General features: G+C 49.7%; 1 protein-coding gene across 3 annotated transcripts in view; it reads left to right on the forward strand.

The window, feature by feature from the left end:
- BEGAIN (brain enriched guanylate kinase associated) overlaps positions 1–26943 on the forward strand; it is a 91617-nt gene that overhangs the window by 57542 nt on the left and 7132 nt on the right. For all 3 annotated transcript variants that reach the window (XM_040333770.1, XM_040333769.1, XM_040333771.1), the window contains 3 exons: positions 206–367; positions 4118–4184; positions 25948–26055. In XM_040333770.1, the coding sequence (XP_040189704.1) occupies positions 206–367; positions 4118–4184; positions 25948–26055 (337 nt within the window). The remainder of the gene's footprint in view (positions 1–205; positions 368–4117; positions 4185–25947; positions 26056–26943) is intronic.

Raw genomic sequence — 26943 nt, forward strand, 5'->3', positions numbered from 1 at the left:
ATCCACCATCCCCCGATTGCAGACATGAAGGAGGAGGAGGGGGGGGGTGGGGAGGAATTTCCTGCGTCGTGCCAATTAAAGGCGAGGAAGGAATGAATAGTTAATGAGCGTTGTGCATGGCGGGGAGCGCGCAGCGAGCGTCTTGTGGTTGGCGCTGCGAGCGGAGCGATAATCACATTTCTTGGAATTTCTCGTCTTTTTCCAGCAGCTTGCAGGACCAGAAGGAGGAAGTGCAGAAACGTTTGTCCTACACCACGCAGAAGCTGGAGATGCTGGAGAACGAGTTCGATTCCACCCGCCAATACCTGGAGACGGAGCTGAGGAGGGCGCAGGAGGAGCTGGAGAAAGTCACCGAGAAGCTGCGCAGGTCAGTCCGCCAACTTACCGCCGCCCCCTTCTGTGTGGGTGGAGTCACTTCTGGGAGGAGTCTGTATTCACATATCATCTATATGGTCATTACAACATACCTCCCAACTGTCCCGGATTTGGCGGGACTGTCCCGGGTTTGGAGCCTCTGTCCCTCTGTCCTCCTCATTGGTCTGATCCATAGAGTTGTATTTAAAATGCACTTTTTATCTTTCAAAAAGTGTTTCCCGGTGCTAAACCTTTCATCTGATTTCTAAATTGCTACATTTGTAAATAAAATAAAAATGTACCCCCTCCGCAGGTCAGACAAGCCCCTCCCTGCTCAACCCCCCCTCCGCAGGTCAGACAAGCCCCTCTCTACTCAACCCCCCCCTCCGCAGGTCAGACAAGCCCCTCCCTACTGGACCCCCCCTCCGCAGGTCAGACAAGCCCCTCCCTGCTCAACCCCCCCTCCGCAGGTCAGACAAGCCCCTCCCTACTCAACCCCCCCTCCCCAGGTCAGACAAGCCTCTCCCTACTCAACCCCCCCTCTCCAGGTCAGACAAGCCCCTCCCTAGGTCAGACAAGCCCCTCCCTACTGGACCCTCCCTCTGCAGGTCAGATAATCCCCTCCCTACTCGCCCCCCCCTCCCCAGGTCAGACAAGCCCCTCCCTACTCAACTCACCCTCCCTAGGTCAGACAAGTCCCTCCCTATTCAACCCTCCCCCTCCCCAGGTCAGACAAGCCCCTCCCTACTGGACCCCCCTCCCCAGGTCAGACAAGCCCTCGCTCAGAGGCGATTCAGTTCGCATGTGTTGCGCTTTACAAGTTTCTCACTCACTCACTCACTTACTGGGCCCTCCTCTTCCCAGGTCAGACAAGCCCCTCCCTACTCGACCCCCCTCTTCCCAGGTCAGACAAGCCCCTCCCTGCTGAACCCCCCTCCGCAGATCAGACAAGCCCCTCCCTACTGGACCCCCCTCCCCAGGTCAGACAAGCCCCTCCCTACTGATCTCCCCTCTTCTCAGGTCAGACAAGCCTCTCCCTACTCGACCCCCCCTCCGCAGGTTAGACAAGCCCCTCCCTACTCGACCCCCCCTCCGCAGGTTAGACAAGCCCCTCCCTACTCGACCCCCCCTCCGCAGGTTAGACAAGCCCCTCCCTACTCGACCCCCCCTCCGCAGGTTAGACAAGCCCCTCCCTACTCGACCCCCCTCCGCAGGTTAGACAAGCCCCTTAGATGTCTGATTGTTCGCTGCAATATCGCAGTCCCGCTGTAAGTCGCTGATCGCCTCCATTACTAGTAAAAATATATACAAATTCCAGTATATATCACATAGTTTGTAGACGTGATAACTTTTGCGCAAACCAATCAATATTCACTTATTGGGATTTTTTTTTACCAAAAACATGTAGCAGAATACATATTGGAATAACTTGATGAAAAAACTTGATTTTTTACATATTTTTTTTTATTGGATGTTTTAGAGCACAAAGTAACTAATTTTGTTTTTGTTTTTTTTCAAAATTGTCGTTCTTTTTTTTCTGTTTTGTATTTAGCGCAATAAATAAAACCCGCAGAGGTGATCAAATACCACCAAAAGAAATCTCTAATTGTGGGGAAAAAAGGACGTCAGTTTTGTTTGGGTACAGCAATTTTTTTTTACCACTAATATAATAATTTTTTCTTTTTTTTTTATTGTTTTCCTTCATTTTGTTAGTTATTATTTTCAACCAGAACATGCAAAAAAAACAGATAGAAATCCATCCATTGGGGAGAGGAGTGGGGGAAGGATTAGACGCACAGGACAGGAAATGAGGAGAAATCTCTTCAATGGGAGCCGAGGGGTTAACCCTTCACACTCCTCCCCCTCCACTGTGATGTCATACATTCCTCTATCGCCTCTTCTCTTCCCCCACTGTAATCTCATACATTCCTCTATCGCCTCTTCTCTTCCCCCACTGTGATGTCATACATTCCTCTATCGCCTCTTCTCTTCCCCCACTGTGATGTCATACTTTCCTCTATCACTTCTTCTCATCCCTCCACTGTGATGTCATACATTCCTCTATCGCCTCTTCTCTTCTCTCTGCTGTGATGTCATACATTCCTCTATCGCCTCTTCTCTTCCCCCCACTGTGATGTCATACATTCCTCTCACACCTCTTCTCTTCCCCCACTGTAATCTCATACGTTCCTCTATCACCTATTCTCATCCCTCCACTGTGATGTCATACATTCCTCTATCACCTCTTCTCTTCCCTCCTCTGTGATGTCATACATTCCTCTATCGCCCCTTCTCTTCCCTCCTCTGTGATGTCATACATTCCTCTATCACCTCTTCTCTTCCCCCACTGTGATGTCATATTTTCCTCTATCACCTCTTCTCTTCCCCCACTGTGATGTCATATTTTCCTCTATCGCCTCTTCTCTTCCCTCCTCTGTGATGTCATACATTCCTCTATCACCTCTTCTCTTCCCTCCTCTGTGATGTCATACATTCCTCTATCGCCCCTTCTCTTCCCTCCTCTGTGATGTCATATTTTCCTCTATCGCCTCTTCTCTTCCCTCCTCTGTGATGTCATACTTTCCTCTATCACCTCTTCTCGTCCCCCACTGTGATGTCATACATTCCTCTATCACCATTCTCTTCCCTCCTCTGTGATGTCATACGTTCCTCTATCACTTCTTCTCTTCCCCCACTGTGATGTCATACTTTCCTCTATCACTTCTTCTCTTCCCCCACTGTGATGTCATATTTTCCTCTATTGCCTCTTCTCTTCCCTCCTCTGTGATGTCATACGTTCCGCCATCATTGGAGGAGATACAGGTGTAATAGTATAGGACAGTTTGGATACATTGTAGTCCCCGGTATAATATATTATGGGATGTCATCATCCTGTGTATAGGACAGTTTGGATACATTGTAGTGCCCGGTATAATATATTATGGGATGTCGTCCTGTGGATTGGACAGTTTTGATACATTGTAGTCCCCAGTATAGTATATTATGGGATGTCATCTTCCTGTGGATTGGACAGTTTGGATACATTGTAGTCCCCGGTATAATATATTATGGGATGTCATCCTCCTGCGTATTGGACGGGGCTGAGCCCTTTACCACGCACAGTAATTTGCTTTATTTTATCCCCATGTGGCATTAAGCCGCCGATAAAAGTGCAAATCAATGTGAGATGTTTACGAGCGCCTCGCGCCCCTCATCATCTGTCGCAGAGTCCGCGTTTATTATCCGTCCCAGGCTGCCTGGACCTTAATGATCCCCGTCTGGCGGAATTTTTCAGAGCTGACAGGCCCGTCTGTGATTCATTGTTTCTGCGGCATTTAGAATAATTGGTGGACACAGGAAGTCATTAAGGAACCAGCGAGAAGTATCGCTGCCGTAACCCCAGCCAGAAAGATTTCACCGCGCCGCAATGAATATTCATCATCTAAAGCAGGTTTGTCAACAGAGATTCCGCGGGGCATTTATATATATCGGCTCAGCCACGGCTTTACCGCCCTGACACAGCGGCTTGGGAGGGGGGGCAAAGCTTATCGCCGGGGGCGGGGCTTAGCCACAAGTTCACAAAATCAATCCCTTTGTGAGAATGTGAAACCAAATCAGAGAGGGAGGTATCTATTTTTTATTTCGTTTTTGATAATAGTGGACACGTAATAAATGTTTAGAAATGGCTGACATGATCGCTTTAAATATAAAATAGAAGTTGTTGTTTCTGATCGATTTTTTCTTTCTTTGTATTTTTTTTCAGAATACAAACCAATTACATGTCCCTGCAGAGAATAAATCAGGAGCTGGAGGAGAAGCTGCACCGGATGGTGAGCGAACCTTCTATGGATTTAATGCTGTTGCTGCATTTTTTTATATTTTTACTGCATTTGATTTTTTTGAGATAAAAAAGCTGTCAGGACACAATTATTGGGGCAGACTTGCTTTTTACTGGTGCCGGTTCCAGGGCTGTCACTGACCTGGAACAAGCATGAAGACAGCAAAGTCTGAGCTCCCCTGCGACCCGCTTGTTCTGGGTCCGGGTATGGCTGACAGCACAGAGCCTGCACATAAGTCAGATGCAGCCCCTGTATATATATGTAACGGAATGGCCCGTGATACCCAGAGACTTTCGAAGGATGCGGGGTACCCCTGTGCCAGCTTTTCTAATGACTCTTGGGTCTAGGGTCATCCTATGTCCAATAGGATGACTGAGAAATTATATCATGAATTACCGTATTTATCGGCGTATAACACGCACAGGCGTATAACACGCACCCTAACTTTAAGAGGGAAATTTCAGGAAAAAAATGACACAGTCCCCTGCGTATAACACGCAGGCACAGTCTACCCTCTATTTTCAGGGTAAAAAAGTGAGTGTTATACGCCAAAAAATACAGTACATGAGATGGGGCAGTAATGATAATTCATGTATTGCAGGATATCTTGAAATATTACAAGTTGTTAATTCTGAACCCAACAGGTCAATAGGAGAGTGTCTCCTTCAATGTGGAACATAGACTGTTGAGGTGCTAATTAAGTCTGCTACTGTTAAAATGTTAATTGATGTTAATCGCCTCCAGCTACCTGGCTGTAGTGAGGAAAGCTTGCTGTGATTGCATTCTATTGTCTATTGTGTTAATTAAGCCTGTCTCCTAAGATATTTCATGGTGCTATGCTAACTAACCCTGTATTGTGTGAAAGTTCTATTGATGCTAATATGTGATGAGAATTAACACAATCTAAAAGGTCAGGGGCCAGATTCACAGCGGACTTACGACGGCGTATCTCCACCAACGCCGTCGTAAGTCCGAATGTGAGCCGTCGTATCTATGCGCCTGATTCTTAGAATCAGTTACGCATAGATTTGGCCAAGATACGAGCGGCGTAAGTCTCCTACGCCGTCGTATTTTGGGTGCAATATTTACGCTGGCCGCAAGGGGCGCTTCCGTAGATTTACACGTCGAAGATGTAAATTAGGTAGATACGCCGATTCACGAACGTACTTGCGGCCGCTACACCGTTTACGTAAGGCTTACGTCCGGCGTAAAGTTACCCCTGCTATATGAGGCGTAGGTAATGCAAAGTATGGACGTCGGCAAGCGTATCTTTTTATGTCGTTTACGTACGTCGTACATGAATGGGGCTGGGCGTAGGTTACGTTCACGTCACAGGCATTGGGCCTGGCGTATCTTATGGAGTAAATTTGACGTGATACTGAGCATGCGCGCGCATTTGCCATTCGTTAGGCGTGTCATTTACGTGGGGTCACGATTAATTTACATACAACACGCCCCCTACCAGCCTATTTTGAATTAGGCGGGCTTATGCCGGTCAATTTACGCTACGCCGCCGCAACTTACGCAGCAAGTGCTTTGTGAATACTGCACCTGCCCGTCCAAGTTGCGGAGGCGTAGCGTAAATAGGATACGCTACGCCCGCACAATGTTACGTGCTCGTACGTAAAATCTGGCCCCAGATGTCTGACTTATGTCCGCTAAAGGAATGTGTATTGTGTATCAGGTGAGAATAGCTTGTCGCGGAGTCAGAATGTCTGGGTAATGACTAGTAATTAGTTCATGTAGATTCGGTGCCAGAAAGTCTGACTTACATCTAAAGGAATGTGTATTGAAGTTCCTTGTGTCATGTTGTGGGTGGAGTTGAGTCATTGTCCAGATTTGGTTGCTAACTGTATAAGAAGAGCTGAGTTTACCATTAAAGTATTAATTCGTTTGGACCCAGAGAACAGAGCTTGTGTCTCGTTATTCTGGGGAATTCTTATGGATCGTGTCTGCTGGATGGTGGAGTGTTGGATAAGCTGTCTTGGGTTTGTGGAATGGAATATCGTAAACGGTGTTAACCCCTGACCGTTACAATATATATCTGTGATAACAGGTCTATTAGATGAACTCCAGGCAAACCACTAAATACACAAGTGAAATAAATCTCAAGGCCTGATGAATGATTTGTAATAATGGCTGAGAGGAACACAGACATGCCCGACGTGGTGATGACCAGACTTTTCTATACTGTAATCAAAGCAGTACGGCTTGGTCACCTCCCCGATGTGCAGCCCACCCCAGAGAACACTCCCTTCTATGTGCAGCCCACCCCAGAGAACACTCCCTTCTATGTGCAGTCCACCCCAGAGAACGTGCCCTTTGATGTGCAGCCCACCCCAAAGAACACACCCTTTGATGTGCAGCCCACCCCAGAGAACACGCCCATTGATATGCAGCCCACCCCAGAGAAAACGCCCTTTGATGTGCAGCCCACCCCAGAGAACACGCCCTTTGATGTGCAGCCCACCCCAGAGAACACGCCCTTTGATGTGCAGCCCACCCCAGAGAACACGCCCTTTGATGTGCAGCCCATCCCATAGAACACGCTCTTCGATGTGCAGGCCACCCCAGAGAACACGCTCTTTGATGTGCAGCCCACCCCAGAGAACATGCCCTTCGATGTGCAGCCCACCCCAGAGAACACGCCCTTTGATGTGCAGCCCACCCCAGAGAACACACCCTTTGATGTGCAGCCCACCCTGCAGAACACGCCCTTTGATGTGCAGCCCACCCCAGAGAACACGCCCTTTGATGTGCAGCCCATCCCATAGAACACACTCTTCGATGTGCAGGCCACCCCAGAGAACATGCTCTTTGATGTGCAGGCCACCCAGGAGAACACGCCCTTTGATGTGCAGCCCATCCCATAGAACACACTCTTCGATGTGCAGGCCACCCCAGAGAATACGCTCTTTGATGTGCAGGCCACGCAGGAGAACACGCTCTTTGATGTGCAGCCCACCCCAGAGAACACGCCCTTTGATATGCAGCCCACCCCAGAGAACACGCCCTTTGATGTGCAGCCCACCCCAGAGAACACGCCCTTTGATATGCAGCCCACCCCAGAAAACACGCCCTTTGATGTGCAGCACATCCCATAGAACACGCTCTTCGATGTGCAGCCCACCCCAGAGAACACGACCTTGGATATGCAGCAGTACATATTCTGTATATACTCTGTGTATGTTGTTTTTATATATATAGATAGATCTCCCACCCCCCATAGTATACGGTCCCCTGACCGGTCTACATACGGAGACTGAGCTCTATTTATCTTGTATACAGGATTGTTTTTTTTCTAGCACACGATGTTCCTTCACTTTCCATCCCCTCGCTGTACAGAAGGAGTTCAAAGGGAACCCGTCCCGCTCCCTCTTCTTCATTCTGGGATTTGGCTCGGAGTGATGAAGGTATCAAAGTGAAGATGTGAGACGTCTTCCTGGCTGCAGATGCGGTCAGAACACCCCGGAAGCGCAGAACTTTGTTCTGAAGCTCTGAGGGATCAGTCTGCCACCTTCTCATCTCCTGATTGCGGCTTCCTATTTTTTTCCTTCTGTTATTTTTCATTTGAGTGCCGTGTTCCATTCCATCCTCCGTCATATTTTAGCTTTGGATAGTGAGGATGGGTTAGAACCTCAGTCACCTTCTGCTGCTGGTCTATCCCCACTCTCAGTCATAGAGAACAGGAAGTAATAGAACATGTCCCTATTCCCCAATGGGGCCTGTGACAGGAGTCACTTTGGGGGGGGGGGGGGGGGTTGTGCAACTCAGCTTACCTTGGAGAGCTCTGGAGGCTCCTTGTCCAGCTTCTCCGGACCCTCTTAAGTGTAGATCACTCTGTGTCTCTAATAGGGGCACAGGGTGAGTGAGAACCCCACTATGATCTGTGCTAGTCAGACTCAATGCTGTATATATTTATATATTGTGTGTTGTTTCATGCTGTTATAGACTCGTTGCTGTGATTGTTTGGGGTGTGGTTGTATTCCATTGTTTGTGACTGTCTGCCTTGGAAGAAACGTATATTATGGGATGGATATATTATGGGATGGATGCCCCCTGCTGATAAGACTTTACTGATGAGAGGTTTGAATACACCTGACCTGTGTGTCTATTGTCATTGGACAGTTTGGCCCGCCCTGGGTCCAAGGGTGGGGGGAAGTGTCTCGGAGTTGTATATCTTTGTAACATGTACTTATATAAAAGTAGTCTGGTGGTTTTTACCCTACACTGAAGTACGGCTGGTGACTGGGTGGGCTGGAGAGTCTTGGATAGTGCTGGTTCTGGACAGAGGAAGCATTGATAGCGGGCATAGTCCTGTTTGAGGACGAGGGTTTGTCACAGGGCCGATCCCAGTTCTCTGGCGGGGGGCCGATCCCAGTTCTCTGGCGGGGGGGGCGATCCCAGTTCTCTGGTGGGGGGCCGATCCCAGTTCTCTGACGGGGGGGCGATTCTAGTTCACTGAGGGGGGCGATCCCAGTTCTCCGATGGGGCCAATTCCAGTTCTCTAGGGGAGGAGGGCGATCCCAGTTCTCTGGGGGCGGCGATCCCAGTTCTCTCCGAGGGCGATCCCAGTTCCCTGGGGGGGGTCCCAGTTCTCCGGGGGGGGGGGGCAATCCCAGTTCCCTGATGGTCCGATCCCAGTTCTCCGGGGGGTGGGGGCGATCCCAGTTCTCTGATTGGGCTGATCCCAGTTCTCTGATTGGGCTGATCTCAGTTCTCCTCTGAGCTGATCTCAGTTCACTGATTGGGCTGATCCTGATTCTGCGATGGGCTGATCCCGGTTCTGCGATGGGCTCATCCCAGTTCTCTGATTGGGCTGATCCCAGTTCTCTGATTGGGCTGATCCCGGTTCTCTGATTGGGCTGATCCCGGTTCTCTGATTGGACTGATCCCAGTTCCCTGATGGTCCGAACCCAGTTCTCCGGGGGGGGCAATACCAGTTTTCTGATTGGGCTGATCCCGGTTCTGCGATGGGCTTATCCCGGTTCTGCGATGGGCTTATCCCGGTTCTGCGATGGGCTGATCCTGGTTCTCTGATTGGGCTGATCTTGGTTCTGTGATGGGCTGATCTCGGTTCTGTGATGGGCTGATCCCGGTTCTGCGATGGGCTGATCCCGGTTCTGCGATGGGCTGATCCCGGTTCTGCGATGGGCTGATCCCGGTTCTGCGATGGACTTATCTCGGTTCTGCGATGGGCTGATCCTGGTTCTGCGATGGGCTGGGCCCGGTTCTGCGATGGGCTGATCTCAGTTTTCTGGTTGGGTTGATCTCGGTTCTGCGATGGGCTGATCCCGGTTCTCTGATTGGGCTGATCTCGGTTCTGCGATGGGCTGATCCCGGTTCTGCGATGGGCTGATCCTGGTTCTCTGATTGGGCTGATCTTGGTTCTGCGATGGGCTGATCCCGGTTCTGCGATGGGCTGATCTCGGTTCTGTGATGGGCTGATCCCGGTTCTGCGATGGGCTGATCCCGGTTCTGCGATGGACTGATCTCGGTTCTGCGATGGACTGATCTCGGTTCTGCGATGGGCTGATCCTGGTTCTGCGATGGGCTGGGTCTGGTTCTGCGATGGGCTGATCTCAGTTTTCTGGTTGGGTTGATCTCGGTTCTGCGATGGGCTGATCCCGGTTCTCTGATTGGGCTGATCTTGGTTCTGCGATGGGCTGATCCCGGTTCTGCGATGGGCTGATCCCGGTTCTCTGATTGGGCTGATCTCGGTTCTGCGATGGGCTGATCTCGGTTCTGCGATGGGCTGATGCGCCGATGTATGTGAATCCGGGCCATAGTGTCTGGTGTTGGTCTGCAGGATCTGACCTCACACACTGCACAGCATAGAGCCAGGTGTAATGTGAGACCTGAGGGAATGGACACACCCCCCTCTACACAGTCTCATAGGGAAACATGGACAGCTATAGAAGGATATGATTGGTTTATTTTTAATTTTAGAGTTTTGGAACCACTTTAATCCAATCCCCATGGGATGTGTCAAGGCAGACGGTTGTCTAGTTACAGGATGGGATTATGTAAGTAGAACAGGGGGGGTCCCAAACATTTGCCCCTCCCATTCTGTATTTGGACAACCCACATCTACACCTCCCATGGTAATTGGATGAAGGTGTTGGGGCCCCCTGTGTAGGATATTTGGGGGACCTCCTGACACTCATTAGAACTGAAGAAGTGACTTGGAGAATTTAAGATGGTGGAAGGAGTTGCGGCGGAACGGGAATCTCTCCGGCTTCATAAAATAAAACTCGTTCTTCCCTTCCATCCGCCCGGCGCGTTTTGTTGAGAAATTTCAAGTGGCAGCACAATTATGGGTGACAAGTACGCAGCGCAATCAGCTGCCTGAACAATAGTCAGACTTCATGTTCTGCACCTCGCGGCTCGCACGTCTGCGATTTAGGAAAGCGGCATTTCTTGGAAAGGTCTCTGATGAGGGGATTGCGGAGAGAAGCGCCGTGCCGGGACGTAAATCGGCACACTTCAGGAAATCAATGAATTTGGTGAAATGATGCAGGAAAATGCCGAGCTCTGGGTTCTTATTGCTGAAATGTGTATTTATGGCGGGAAATGATCGGCGGGATGTCTGTCTGGGGATTTCATGCCTCCTTCTACGTCTTCGAAATGTCTGTTATAAAAAGCGATCGGTGTGATTTGATGAATGCCGCTGACAATGAAGCAGCCGCAACAAAAGATTTCTGCCTCAAGCCGGCCATACATGGATCAGAATTCAGCGGGGAGCGGACAGATTTCCGTGCATGTGTGGGCAGGCTGGTTGTACGCGAGTCTACCTATTAATCGGTCGACTTGTGAACAACCAGCCTGTTGGGAAATGATCTCTCCAATCAGCGCTGCCACTGGCTATATGGTATTTACAGCGCTGTGAAAAAGTATTTGCTCCCTTCCTGATTTTTTTTTTTTTTTATTGTTTTGCATATTTGTCAGTTCAATGATTCCGATCATCACATGAACGTTACTCTGACAGAGAGAACCCGAGGAAATACAGAATGCAGTTTTCAAATGATAATTTTATTTATTAAGGGAAAAAAGCTCCAAACCTGTCTGGTTTTTAGGGATGAACCGGACACCCCCCCCCCCCCCCCGGTTTGGTTCGCAGCAGAACATGCGAACAGGCAAAAAATTTGTTTGAACACCGTTAAAGTCACGGGACACGAACATGAAAAATCTAAAGTGTTAATTTTAAAGGTTAATATGCAAGTTATTGTCCTAAAAAGTGTTTGGGGACCCGGGTCCTGCCACAGGGGAGTGTTTGAGGACCCGGATCCTGCACCAGGGGAGTGTTTGGGGAGCCGGGTCCTGCCCCAGGGGAGTGTTTGGGGAGCCAGGTCCTGCCCCAGGGGAGTGTTTGGGGAGCCAGGTCCTGCCCCAGGGGAGTGTTTGAGGACCCGGGTCCTGCACCAGGGGAGTGTTTGAGGACCCAGGTCCTGCCCCAGGGGAGTGTTTGAGGACCCAGGTCCTGCACCAGGGGAGTGTTTGGGGACCCAGGTCCTGCCCCAGGGGAGTGTTTGGGGACCCAGGTCCTGCCCCAGGTGAGTGTTTGAGGACCCGGGTCCTGCCCCAGGGGACATGTATCAATTCGGGAGCAGTGATTTTAATATATAGTATGCCTGTAAGTAGCGCATGATTTCCATGTTTAGAACTGTCCGTACACAAAATGTAATTTCTAAAGAAAAAAGGTCTTTTAAAACTACTCGCGGCTATTAATGAATTGTCGGTCCTGGCAATTTAGATAAAAGTCATTGAAAAAAACAGCACCGAACCCAAATTTTCAAAAAAAATTACGTGGGGTCCCCCCCCCCCAATTTAATACCAGACCCTTCAGGTCTGGTATGGATTTTAAGGGGAACCTGCACCAAAATAAAAAAAATGGTGTGGGGGTCCTCCCAAAAATCCATACCAGACCCTTATCCGAGCATGCAACATGGCAGGCCGCAGGAAGAGGGGGGACGACAGCGCCCCCCCCCCCTCCTGACTGGACCAGGCCACATGCCCTCAACATGGGGAGGGTGCTTTGGTGTCCAAAGCACCATGTCCCCATGTTGACGGGGACAGGGGCCTCATCCCCACAACCCTTGCCCGGTGGTTGTGGGGGTCTGCGAGCGGGGGGCTTATCGGAATCTGGAAGCCCCTACCTATAGATACTTTGGGGGAAGGGGTAATATTGGAAGTATTATACACAATGCGGTCTCCGGGATCATTGTTTTTTCAGCAGACTGCAGCACATTAGGTGTCCCTGGTGGCTCAGCAGATGGGGGTGTTTCCTGGATCTGACTCCCCCTTATAACTGCGTTGTGTCCTCAGGGGATGTTGGTGCCATTGGACCATGTAACACAATTGTACAGTCCAGCTTCAATGATTGTATAGATACTGAACATCTGTAGTGGTTGTGTGACGGGAGTCACTTTGGGTGGGGGGATTTGTGCAACTCAGCTTACCTTGGAGAGTTCTGGGTTGAGGTCGGGTACTAATGTTGGATGAGAAGACTGTAACGGTCAGGGGTTAACACCCGTAACGATATTCCATTCCACCAACCCAATGGTAAACTCTCAGGTTTTTATACAGTTAGAAAGCATGCTGCAGTAATCACAGGGACAATGAAACACTCCACCCAAAACATCACACAATGGGTGCTTAACGAGTCCTCCTCAATCCACATCCCAGACAGACTCTCTGGCACCGAATCTACAGGAGTTAATTACTACAGCTGACAGGTCACATTCCACATCTATTATCAATAGTATTTTCACACAAAACAGCGTCATTAGCATACACAATGAAATATCTTAGGAGCAGACTGAATTGGCACAATGGACAACAGAATGCAATCACAGCAAGCCCCATCACTACAGCCAGGTGGACTTAATTAGCATCTCAACAGTCTATGTTACACATTGAATGAGTCACTCTATTGACCTGTTGGGGTCAGAAAAAACAAACAACTTGTAATATTCCAAGATCTCCTGCAATACATGACTTATCATTATTGTCCCATCTCATGTAATTCATGATATCATTTCTCAGTCATCCTATGCCCCTACTGGACATAGGATGACCCTAGACCCAAGAGTCATTAGTGAAGCTGGCACAGGAGTACCCCACATCCTTCAAAAGTCTCTGGGTATCACGGGCCATTCAGTTACAAAGACCTTATACCAAAGATCTTCCAAAAGTAGGGATGAGGTCAGGGCTCTGTAATCTTCCAAAAGTAGGGATGAGGTCAGGGCTCTGTAATCTTCCAAAAGTAGGGATGAGGTCAGGGCTATGTAATCTTCCAAAAGTAGGGATGAGGTTGGGGTTCTGTGCAGGACACTCAAGTTCCTCCACACCAAACTGGTCTCACCATGTCTTTATGGAGCTGGCTTTGTACACGGGGGGGGGGGGCACAGTTATGCTGGAACAGAAAAGGGTCTTTACCAAACTGTTACCACAAGGCTGGAAGAGCACAACTGTCTACAATGTCTTTATATGATGGAGGATTACCAGGACCCTTCACTGGAGACACCTGAACTCCATCATTGGATTGGGGTTCACATACTTTTTACCATATATAGTACGTTAGGGTTGCTCCCTGTAAAGAATCAATATACAGTATATGTTCTCTTTAATGCCAGAATCTTTTCTCGCAAGGCGTAGGAGATAATTATTTTCTTCCATTGACTTGCTTCCCAAATCTGCCTTCTCTTTCTTCCCTTTCTGTACGCCGAACATACGTGCGAAATAGAGCAGCTGCTCCTCTTCCTTCTTGGCCCAGCGCAGATGGGCTCCATGAAAAGCCAGAGAAGCCAATCAAGTTGAATATTTGTTAAAGTCGAAGAAGAAGACAATCTTCCTCTTCTGTGCAGTGGAGAAGCTGCATAATAAGGTTGAGGATGGAAGACATGAATATTGAAGTCAGAGATAAAGATGCAAAGGGGGGGGGGGGGCAGAGGAGAAGAAAGAAGTCCGGCAGGACTTAATTGGATGACAAGTCTTGTTGCCTTATAAGGTCGGCACAGCTGTGCGAAGACAAACGCTGTCACAACAAAGAGCGAGCAAATCGGCATCCCGGTTTTCAGTGTGGAAATATGATAATTGGGGGGAGCGCTGTGTTCTTCACGGGAAGCGCTTGAAAGGAAACACTGTCTATCTCCAATGCTGCAGCACCACATGGGGATAATGAATGTAAACGGAGAGGGAACAAAGAAGAAAGATGTGTGATTCATGACTTTGTATCTCTCCTCAGAGGAAGACCTGAATATTCCGACCTCATTATCATGGGGGCTTAAGGAGGAACTCCGACTCCTCTACAACTTGTATATTGTGAAGTCAATGGCATCGAGTGAAGTCACTCTTGTGGCTGGGGCCCTTTTCTATAAGCTCCACCCCTTGTGTCATGTGATTTATATTTATCTGTAGGGACCGGCAAACAGAAGAATGGAGATTTTTTTTGTTTTAGGGTTAGTGTAGATATTTGCCAGCACACCTCAGATCTTCAAATTGAGTCTGTGACGAACCCTCAGAGAACCGAGATCAGCCCAATCAGAGAACTGAGATCAGCCCAATCAGAGAACCGAGATCAGCCCAATCAGAGAACCGGGATCAGCCCAATCAGAGAACTGAGATCAGCCCAATCAGAGAACCGAGATCAGCCCATTTAGAGAACCGAGATCAGCCCAATCAGGGAACCGAGATCAGCCCAATCAGGGAACCGAGATCAGCCCAATCAGAGAACCGAGATCAGCTCAATCAGAGAACCGAGATCAGCATAATCAGAGAACTGAGATCAGCCCAATCAGAGAACCGGGATCAGCCCAATCAGAGAACTGAGATCAACCCAATCAGAGAACCGAGATCAGTCCAGAGAACCGAGATCAGCCCAATCAGAGAACTGGGATCAGCCCAATCAGAGAACCGGGATCAGCCCAATCAGAGAACTGGGATAAGCCCAATCAGAGAACTGGGATAAGCCCAATCAGAGAACTGGGATAAGCCCAATCAGAGAACTGGGATAAGCCCAATCAGAGAACCGGGATCAGCCCAATCAGAGAACTGAGATCAGCCCAATCAGAGAACTGAGATCAACCCAATCAGAGAACCGAGATCAGTCCAGAGAACTGAGATCAGCCCAATCAGAGAACCGGGATCAGCCCAATCAGAGAACCGGGATCAGCCCAATCAGAGAACCGGGATCAGCCCAATCAGAGAACCGGGACAAGCCCAATCAGAGAACTGGGATAAGCCCAATCAGAGAACCGGGATCAGCCTAATCAGAGAACCGGGATCAGCCCAATCAGAGAACCGAGATCAGCCCAATCAGAGAACCGAGATCAACCCAATCAGAGAACCGGGATCAGCCCAATCAGAGAACCGGGATCAGCCCAATCAGAGAACCGAGATCAGCCCAATCAGAGCACTGGAATCGCCCCCGGGACAACTGGGATCGCCCCCCCGGAGAACTGGGATCGGCCCCCCCAGAGAACTGGGATCGGCCCCCCCAGAGAACTGGGATTGCCCCCTCGAAGAACTGTGATCCCCCCCTCGGAGAACTGGGATCGGCCCTGTGACAAACCCTCATCCTCAAACAGGACTATGTCCGCCGTCAATGCTTCCTCTGTCCAGAACCAGCACTATCCAAGACTCTCCAGCCCACCCAGTCACCAGCCGTACTTCAGTGTAGGGTAAAAACCAGCAAGCACATGTTTTACAGATGCATCACTCTGAGACACTTCCCCCTCCCAACCCTTGGATTCAGGGCAGGGTAAACTGTCCAATGACAATTAGACACACAGGTCAGGTGTGTTCAAACTTCTCATCAGTAAACAGCCTCATCAGCAGGGGGGCTGCTGGAGGAGCCCCCCTCCCTCTTTCCTCACAGCAAACATACTTACACATCCCATAATATTTGAGACAGACACCACAATAGAATACAGTCACACCCCAAACCATCACAGCAAATAGAACACAACAAAATGAGACAATATACAATATATATAATATAAACACACAGCATTCCAATGTGGCTGTACCGTGAGTCCGATTAGTACAGATCAGACTGGATTTCTCGGACACCCTGTGCCCCTAATGGACACAGAGTGATTTACACATAGGAGGGGCCTGAGAAAGCTAGACACAAAGGCCCGGATTCACAAAGCACTTGCGCCGACGTATCTCGAGATATGTAAGTGCAAATATGTGCCGTCGTATCTGTGCGCCGACGTAACGTGCCTACGCCGGGGTAGAGTGAGCGCATATTTACGCTGGACGTATTTGGCGCTCCCATTGATTTTATATTCACATATGCAAATGAGGGAGATATGCCGATTCACGAACGTCCGTCCGTCCGACGCAGTGCGCGTAAAGTCATACGTTCGGCGTAAAGTTATGCCCCATAAAGGAGGTGTAACTCAACAGCATCCTTGCAAAGGGCTGCACCAGGGAACTCAAGCCGTCGTATTTTACGTTGTACGTGAATATGGCTGGGCGTAGGTTACGTTCACGCCATAGGCAGTGATCTGACGTATCTTAGGGAGTAGATCCGACGTGATTCTGAGCATGCGCACTGGGATGCGTCCACTGGACGGCGCATGCGTCGTTCGTTATACGTATCTGTCTGGCGCTCAGCCCATCATTTGCATGGGGTCACGCCTCATTTGCATGGCTCACACCCACTTCCACCTACGCCGGCTAGGAAACCCAGCGCAGTTTTGGGAGCACTGGCTTTGTGAATTCAGTGCTTGCCTCTCTGCGCTGCGTCGGTGTAGCGTACAGGAGATACGCTACGGCGGCATAAATGTGCGCCGCTGTCTGTGAATCCGGGCCAATGTTTCCAGAGCTCTCCAAGGTAAGCTGAGTTCCACAAGCCCCCCACCCAAAATGACTCCCGTCACAGAGTCCAATCGGCCTAATTGAAGTCTGATCACAAACAAGAGAGTGCAGCGTTTCGGAGTCACGCGGGACCCCTTCATCAGGCGTGTGATAAGTGTACAGCAAAATATTTAAATAAACATCCACCAATCAGAACAACCAAGAAACAAGGTACTGTCCACCCCTAGACAGAATTTACGTCATAAGTCCCACCCAAAAAAGTTTTAGGGTTCCTAAAGCCCAACTCCGGGCTAGAAGAGGTAAAAAAAAACTGTGCAGTGGGCCACCCCTGCACCCATTACTATGGCGGGCTTAGGTGCTGTCCTGCCACCTCTGGTGCTTTGGATTTTGTGGGCGGTCCTTTAGTGTCATCATTTACAATGCAGGGCTATGATGTGGTGGGTGAGGATGGTCCTCGGCGGGTAATGAGAAAAACTGCATCTAGATATTCCATCTTCTAAAAATAGAGAAGACGTCATCTGAAATGTTCTATTTAAAGATGATTTCTCCTCATTTACATGGAAGATTTTTTTGATTTAATTGACTTTGATTTTGTGTAGATTAAATGCATCAAATCCGTCATTAATCGCCACTCCGAGCCGCACGCTGAGCTTTTAATATTCAATTAGAAGCCATTAGCACTGTTAATGAATCCAATCTGGACGTAACCCTCCATTTCACCATGAAGTGGGGTCAGACGTGGAGGGGACACCGGTGACACGTGCATTGTGCAGGGATGTGGAGACGCGTGGCCCCTTCTGTGTGGGGCCCGTAGTGCCTCCATGGTAATTATATAGGATACATCAAGCAGAGATGAGTGCTGCCCGTGGCCATCAATTAGATTCCAGCTGTCCTGGTTTTACCTCGGGATGCGGCAGCGCTCTGGTTGCCACGGGCAATGCTGATACTTTCCTTTCTCAATTCCCAGCAATGGCTTTCTGGTGGGCGGCTCGTCTGTTGCTGGAAATGTATAGATCTCTCCACATCTCCGGTGATCCGGATCCAACATTCACAAAATCTTCCAGCCCAGCCCTGGGCACAATTTTTCTACTTAAAGCGGAGCTCCACCCTAAAGTGTCACATTTGACACCTTTCAGGGGGGAGGGGGGTGCAGATACCTGTCTAAAGACAGGTATTTGCGCCCACTTCCGGCCACACAGTCTCGGGTAACAGTCTCGGGTAAACTGCGGGCATGACGTCACCTCCCGTCCCCCCATTGTGTTCTGGGAACACTCGGCTCCCAGTACACAGCGGGAGCCAATCGGCAGGCGTAGCGCGACTCGTGCATGCGCCGTAGGGAACTGGGCAGTGAAGCCGGAGCGCTTCACTTCCTGGTTCCCTCACCGAGGATGGCGGGGGGGCAGCAGAGTGACGAGCGATCGCTCGCCCTCTGCTGCGGACGGCGCTGGACTCCAGGACAGGTAAGTGTCCTAATATTAAAAGTCAGCAGCTGCAGTATTTGTAGCTGCTGGCTTTTAATAAAAAAAATTTCAGTGGACATCCGCTTTAAAGCAGAAAGTGATAAAAAAAGAGAAGTAGCTCAGGCTACCATCTTCACCTTAAATCCAGAGCTGTCCGCTGTGCAGTACCTCTCCTTCGTGACAAGATGTCCTTAGTCTTCAGGGTTGAATGACGTCCAGCTTCAAAATCATTGCTGACATGTTTTAAATTGTTACGGGATCTGGGGACTCCTTTCCATTCTTGTGTTCTGCAGTCATTTCCTTCCTGTCCTGGTGACCACATCACCCTTCTTTCCTCTTCTGGTGACCACATCGCCCTTTTTTCCTCCTCTGGTGACCACATCGCCCTTCTTTCCTCTTCTGGTAAACACATCGCCCTTCTTTCCTGTCCTGGTGACCACATTGCCCTTTTTTCCTCTTCAGGTGACCACATTGCCCTTTTTTCCTGTCCTGGTGACCACATCGCCCCTCTTTCCTCTTCTGGTGACCACATCACCCTTCTTTCCTCTTCAGGTGACCACATTGCCCTTTTTTCCTCTCCTGGTGACCACATCGCCCTTCTTTCCTCTCCTGGTGACCACATCACCCTTCTTTCCTCTTCTGGTGACCACATCACCCTTCTTTCCTGTCCTGGTGACCATATTGCCCTTCTTTCCTGTCCTGGTGACCACATCGCCCTTCTTTCCTCTTCTGGTGACCACATCGTCCTTATTTCCTGTCCTGGTGACCATATTGCCCTTCTTTCCTCTTCTGGTGACCACATCGTCCCTATTTCCTGTCCTGGTGACCATATTGCCCTTCTTTCCTGTCCTGTTGACCACATCGCCCTTCTTTCCTGTCCTGGTGACGACATCGCCCTTCTTTCCTCTTCTGGTGACCACATCGCCCTTCTTTCCTGTCCTGGTGACCACATCACCCTTCTTTCCTGTCCTGGTGACCACATTGCCCTTCTTTTCTGTCCTGGTGACCACATCGTCCTTCTTTCCTGTCCTGGTGATGACATCGTCCTTCTTTCCTGTCCTGGTGACGCCATCATCCTTCTTTCCTGTCCTGGTGACGACATCGCCCTTCTTTCCTCTCCTGGTGACCACATCACCCTTCTTTCCTCTTCTGGTGACCACATCACCCTTCTTTCCTGTCCTGGTGATCACATCGCCCTTCTTTCCTCTTCTGGTGACCACATCGTCCTTATTTCCTGTCCTGGTGACCATATTGCCCTTCTTTCCTCTTCTGGTGACCACATAGCCCTTCTTTCCTGTCCTGGTGACCACATAGCCCTTCTTTCCTGTCCTGGTGACCACATTGCCCTTCTTTTCTGTCCTGGTGACCACATCGCCCTTCTTTCCTGTCCTGGTGACTACATCGCCCTTCTTTCCTCTTCTGGTGACCACATTGCCCTTCTTTCCTCTTCTGGTGACCACATCGCCCTTATTTCCTGTCCTGGTGACCACATTGCCCTTCTTTCCTCTTCTGGTGACCACATCGCCCTTCTTTCCTCTTCTGGTGACCACATCGCCCTTCTTTCCTGTCCTGGTGACGACATCGCCCTTCTTTCCTCTTCTGGTGACCACATCGCCCCTCTTTCCTGTCCTGGTGACCACATCGCCCTTCTTTCCTGTCCTGGTGACGGCATCATCCTTCTTTCCTGTCCTGGTGACCACATCGCCCTTCTTTCCTCTTCTGGTGACCACATCGCCCTTCTTTCCTGTCCTGTTGACCACATCGCCCCTCTTTCCTGTCCTGGTGACCACATCGCCCTTCTTTCCTGTCCTGGTGACCACATTGCCCTTCTTTTCTGTCCTGGTGACCACATCGCCCTTCTTTCCTGTCCTGGTGACCACATTGCCCTTCTTTTCTGTCCTGGTGACCACATCGCCCTTCTTTCCTGTCCTGGTGAGATGAGTTCACTCACCTGGCTGCTCACATGATGCTCGGGGTCATCTTTCTCTCCTGAATGAGAATGGGCTCAGCCAATGGCCATCATTCTTCCATCATATTGCACCCCCCAAGGGGTGGGTCAATGACACCCAGAGCTCACACATAGTCGGGTCAGCGGTGGGTTGAGCCTGCAGAGGACAGCTCTGGAAAGGAGGTGAGTACAGCAGCAAAATCTGCATTTACCTTTAAATCCTGTAAGATCCGAAGTCGTGTTTTGCCAGGCGGGGACTCTAGGATCCTGCGAAGGTCTCCGGACGCCCTCTCCGGTGGCGGTGGAGCCTCCTCCCTACGAGTTTAATGTGGCCTGAAGCCTCATTCCGCTAGAACTGTCAGCCAGATGATGAATTGTTGTAAATAGAGCAAATCTAATTAAACGGCCGTTCCCGGCGTCTGTCAGTCAAACGCTCCCTCGTGTGCCGCGCTGAGCGGATGTGGTGCCGCCTTCTCCATCTTCACACTGAGGACCTATAGACTCCATTAAGGGGAACTCTGCCCATAGACACATCCAATGATATCAGAGAATGAATGGCGGGAATTTCATCAAATATTTTTCTGGCAGTACGGCGCCTTAACCCCTTCATGACCAAAGTCATATCCCACCTTAACACCCAACTTCCCAACTCTTATGTGTGTCAGTAAATCCGCACATTTCATCACAGCGACTCCGTGTATCCGGGCAGATTATACCAGGACAGATCGGCTTTCATTGGCTGGTAAACTTTAATGAATGTCTCCCGATATTTTATTATCAAAGGAAAAGCTAAATATGATCTTTTACATTTTAGCTGTAGATTTGTATGCCTTTCTCATCACTCACCTCACCACCAAAATCACCAGCAAATCAAATTCTCCTCCTCCTGACGATTATCCCGCAGTGATGGCGGCACCAATTATCTCTCACAATGAATATTGGATTATGACTTTCAATAATTTAGTAGAATTGACTTTCTATTTCACCCGGCAATCCATCATTTAGAATGGCGGATGGCAGAGCGCGGTGTGAGGAGCAATCATTGGATTTGTTATGGAGAAATGTCTCCACCTTCCCCGAAATATCCCAATCTTCTGGATCTGAAATACAAAGTACACACGGGGGACACATGATTGGGGCACACACGGGGGACACATGATTGGGGCACACACGGGGACACATTATTGGGGCACACACGGGGGACACATGATTGGGGCACACATGGGGGATACATGATTGGGGCACACACGGGGGACACATGATTGGGACACACACGGGGGACACATGATTGGGACACACACGGGGGACACATGATTGGGGCACACACGGGGGATACATGATTGGGGCACACACGGGGGACACATGATTGGGGCACACGAAGGACACATGATTGGACATCTATATGGGAGTCTGTCACGGCAATCATACATTACAGTGATCCAGGGAGAGTCCTAACTCTTCTAATACCCTGCAGAGGGGTATCTGCATATGTGGGTGACCAGTCTAGAGATAGATGGTCCACCCTCTCTGCTAAGTGCCTTAAAAAGGAGGGTGGTGCTTGAAATCATTGTTTCTCCCTCCTTTACCCACGATTTCCTGCAAGGAAACACATACCATCATCGTTGCTTTGCACAAGAAGGAATTCACAGGCAAGGATATCGCTGCTACTAAGAAATCAACCATTTATCGGATCTTCAAGAACTCCAAGAAGAGAGGTTCAATTCTTGTGAAGAAGGCTTCGGGGCGCCCAAGAAAGTTCAGCAAGTGCCAGGACCGTTTCCTACAGTTGATTCAGCTGTGGGATCAGGACACCACCAGTACAGACAGGGGGGGGATGGGGGGCACCACCAGTGCAGAGGGGGGATGGGGGCACCACTAGTGAGGGGGGGGATCAGGGCACCACCAGTGCAGAGGGGGGCACCACTAGTGAGGGGGGATCGGGGCACCACCAGTGCAGAGGGGGGATGGGGGCACCACTAGTGAGGGGGGGATCAGGGCACCACCACTGCAGAGGGGGGATGGGGGCACCACTATTGAGGGGGGATCGGGGCACCACCAGTGCAGAGCTTGCTCAGGAGTGGCAGGTTTGGGTACATCGGCACCCACATTGAGGAGAAGACTTTTGGAGGACGATCTGGTATCAGGAAGGGCGGCAAAGAAGCCACTTCTCTCCAGGAAAAATGTCAGGGACAGACCAATATTCTGCAGACTCTACAGGGATTGGACTGCTGAGGACTGGGGGGGGGGGGGGGGGGGGAGTAATTTTCTCTGATGAATACCCTTCCCCATTGGTTGGGGCATCTGGAAGAAACCTTGTCTGGAGAAGAAAAGGTGAGCGCCACCATCAGTCCTGTGTCATCCTGAGACCATTCATGTGTGTGTGTGGGGGGGGGGGGGGCTCACTCGCAATTTGCCATGAATAAAGAATGGTCCAAAAACATCCACAAAGAGCAATTTCTCCCAACCATCCAAGAAGAGTTTGGTGAGGAACAATGCCTTCTCCAGCATGATGGAGCTCCTTGCCATAAGGCCAAAAGTGAGATCTAAGTGGGCTGGGGAACAAAACATGGAAATTTTGGGTCCATGACCAGGAAACTCCCCAGACCTTAATCCCATTGAGAATTTGTGGTCAATCCTTAAGAGGCGGGGGAACAAAAAAAAAAGCATTGATTATGGAAGAATTGGGAGGGGGGGGAGCCAGGGTGTGGCCCAGAAGATGAGTGACAGCCTGCCGGGGGGAACTTCAGAGGTCAGGAAAAAGAAGGGTCAGCACTGAAAATATTGACTCTGCAAAAACTTCATGTCATTGTCAATAAAAGCCTCTGACACTTATGATGATAATTTTCAGACACATTTATACAAATATCTCCACGCCGTTCACATTTGCGGGGGATGGGAGGCGCCCCCCCCCCTCCCTGCGTAGAGCCGGTGAGGAGAAGTCAATTCTGACAAAATCAAGTCGGAGGATCTTCTGCGGCTCGGAGCGCCGGGGTGAATTAATGAGCGGGATTCCGGGAAAAGCGGCTAATTTTAGAGAAGACTGGCAGAGGTTTTGGCAGGAAAAATAAACCTTCAATCTTCCTGGAGGGTTTCGGGTCCTTTTATGAGCGGTGACGAATGGCGGGCGTTCTAGACGCTGCGCAGGCTCTGGAAGTGACCAGGCAGGCCTGAGGGGGATTTGTGGGTCAGCCAATGCCAAGAACTTTCTATTTTCATTTTGTCTCCAGGATGGAAAAGAGAAAACCTGTCAGATTCTTGTAAAGTTTTGGCTTTAGATACAAATTATTATACTGGATTAAATGTTAGACTTGTATTGGGTTGTTGGATGGGGCCGGGGCTGTGGCGCCCCCTGCAGGGCTAATGGAGAACTCGCTGTATTGGGGTTCCGGGATGTCCCTGGTGAAGACAGCAAATGCAGAGAATGGGGTGCAATGTCATTGGATGAAAAAATAATGATGTCATGTGGCGGAGGAACAATAGAAGAAAGGAGGGTGGAATCCTTGGCATTGCCGTGAGTCACCGACCCGCAGCAAACGTCCCAACACCCCCTGTGCACCTTCCGGGGTATCAGACTCCAAAGTCACATGACAGCTCTGGGTCTGCCCTGGTGTTCAGGAACCAATCAGCATTATTGATGACCATGTGATCACCGTGAGAATCATGATTGTCATCACATTCCAGAGCTTCCTACATAGAAGATCGCTGAGGGGCCTCATCTGTTATATAAAAATAGGATTTGGGAACATCAATAAAACTTTTTTTTTTTTCAATTTTCCTTCTATAATAAAAACCTGAGCAGAGTAATCCTATTCCTTACCCACTTATGGAGCACTCCCCCCCCCCCCCTTGCTGCCCAGACCAATTTTCGGCTTTCAGCGCCGTCACACTTTGAATGACAATTGCGCGGTCAAGTGACATTTGTATAATTTCCTTCACAGTGATAGGAGGCAAAGAAAGATCGACAATAATTGTGGCCATGGTAGCGAGGCATCTCAGATCAAGAAGGGGGGGGTTATGTATAGGAAGTCATTGTGGAGGGGGCTCTTGGATCCGGGGGGGGGAGTATGTATAGGAAGTCATTGTGGACATGGTGGAGTGGCTCTCGGATCTGAGTGGGGGGGTATGTATAGGGAGTCATTGTGGGCATGGTGGAGGGGCTCTCAGATCTGAGTGGGGGGGGTATGTATAGGAAATCATTGTGGGAATGGTGGAGAGGCTCTCGGATCCGAGGGGGGGGGGGTATGTATAAGAAGTTATTGTGGACATGGTGGAGTGGCTCTCGGATCCGAGGTGGGGTTAGGTATAGGAAGTTATTGTGGGAATGGTGGAGAGGCTCTCGGATCTCAGTGGGGGGGGGGGGGTTATGTATAGGAAATCATTGTGGGAATGGTAGAGGGGGCTCTCGGATCTCAGTGGGGGGGGGGGGTATGTATAGGAAATCATTGTGGGCCTGGTGGAGGGGCTCTCAGATCTGAGTGGGGGGTTATGTATAGGAAGTCATTGTGGGCCTGGTGATGGGGGCTCTCGGATCCGAGGTGGGGTTAGGTATAGGAAGTTATTGTGGGAATGGTGGAGAGGCTCTCGGATCTCAGTGGGGGGGGGGGGTCATTATGTATAGGAAATCATTGTGGGCCTGGTGGAGGGGCTCTCAGATCTAAGGGGGGTGGGTATGTATAGGAAGTCATTGTGGGCCTGGTGGCTCAGTTATCAGAGATGATGTGCTATAACCTCTAGCAACCAATCAGTGAGCAGTATTACTGTACAGTAACCTCTAGCAACCAATCAACAAGAACAAATCATTTTCTGTAACCTCTAGCAACCAGGCAGTAAGTTGTAATGATATGCTGTAACCTCTAGCAACGTATCAGTGAGCAGTATTACTGTACAGTAATCTCTAGCAACCAATCAACAAGAAGAAATCATGTGCTGTAACCTCTAGTAACTAATCAGTGAGCCATAGTGTGTGCTGTAACCTCTAGCAACCAGTCAGTAAGTGGTAATGATATGCTGTAACCTCTGGCAACCAATCACAATCACTGCCTGATCTGATACAGTAAAGAGATTTTAAGTTGATATTTATTGTATGTCTCAGAGCAGGCGGAGAGCAAAATTGCATTGGGGGGGGGGCCTAAGATTTTTTTTGCCCAGAGTCCAATCAACATTAAAGGCGGCCCTGCTTTGCTATAAGAGTTGTTGGACTTTGTATCTCGCGGGGGATTTGCTTCTCAGATCCACATTTATCTCCCGCGGGATTATATTTTGGTAGCGCACTTTCTTCTTGTAGATTATATGTATTATTATGTATAGTAGAAGTACGGAGCTCCTGGGAGAGCCGAGTTCCTCCCTCCTCTGGGGTTCCGGGCTTTCAATGTGAATTAGATTTCCAGGTTCCGGATTGGACGCAGGTTTCCTTCCATCTCCGGGACGGGGAAACCTTTCACCGTTAATGATTGCCTCGTTTTACCTCGATTGCAGCGGAGGGACAAACCATTCTCTAATGCCGGCTCTTTATTTCCAGGGACAACATTATGAAGAGGAGAAGAGAGCTCTGGGTCACGAGGTGATCGCCCTCAATAATCATCTGCTGGAGGCCAAGGTGACCATCGAGAAACTCTCCGAGGACAACGTAAGTGGACAACCAATAAAATCGAACCCTCCACAGGCAAATAAAACGTTCCCAATCATTAATCACTAAATATAAGAAATGAATGTCTCTTATCCATCAGGAATTATGGGGCCCCTTACACAGCTTCAGGCATGGGCCCCCTGGAGCAGAGAACCGCCACGAATTGAGAAGCAGGGGGTGCTGCCACCGCGAATTGAGGTCGGGGGGCTTTGGGTGCTGATGAACAAAAAAAATAAAATAAGGGGGGTTGCCCTGTGGACCTTTGGGCCCCTTACAAAAAAAAAGAAATAAAAAAAATATATAGAAAAAAAAGGGGGGTAGCCACCTCTAGGTCCTTTAACCACTTTCCGCCCGGTCAATAGTAAATTGACGTCCGGGAAGTGGTTGTGTAATCCTGACTGGACGTCTATTGACATCCAGCAGGATAACATGCCGGCGCGCAGCGCGGCGATGCGGGTGTCAGTCTGATCAGCCGTGTCCAATCACAGCTGATCAGGATGTTAAACAGGAAGAGACGTTGATCGGCTCTTCCTCACTCGCGTCTCACAGACGCGAGTAGAGGAGAGCCGATCGGCGGCTCTACTGACAGGGGGGTTCGCGTTAATTGTTTATCAGCGCAGCTCCCCCTCGGATGCCAACACTGGACTACCAGGGAAGCCGCCAGGACCACCAGGGAAGGGGGGCAAATAAAAAAAACAATTAAAAAAATGAGAACAATAGATGCCAATCGGTGCCCACAAATGGGCACTGACTGGCAACATGGACACTGACTGGCACAATATGGGATAAACAAGTGATGCCCAGCAGTGCCACCCCTCAGTGTCTATCAGTGCCACCTCTCAGTGCCCATCCATGCCCAGTGCCCACCTATGCCACCCATAAGTACCC

Source organism: Rana temporaria, chromosome 13, assembly GCF_905171775.1.
Source record: "Rana temporaria chromosome 13, aRanTem1.1, whole genome shotgun sequence".
Taxonomy (NCBI): domain Eukaryota; kingdom Metazoa; phylum Chordata; class Amphibia; order Anura; family Ranidae; genus Rana; species Rana temporaria.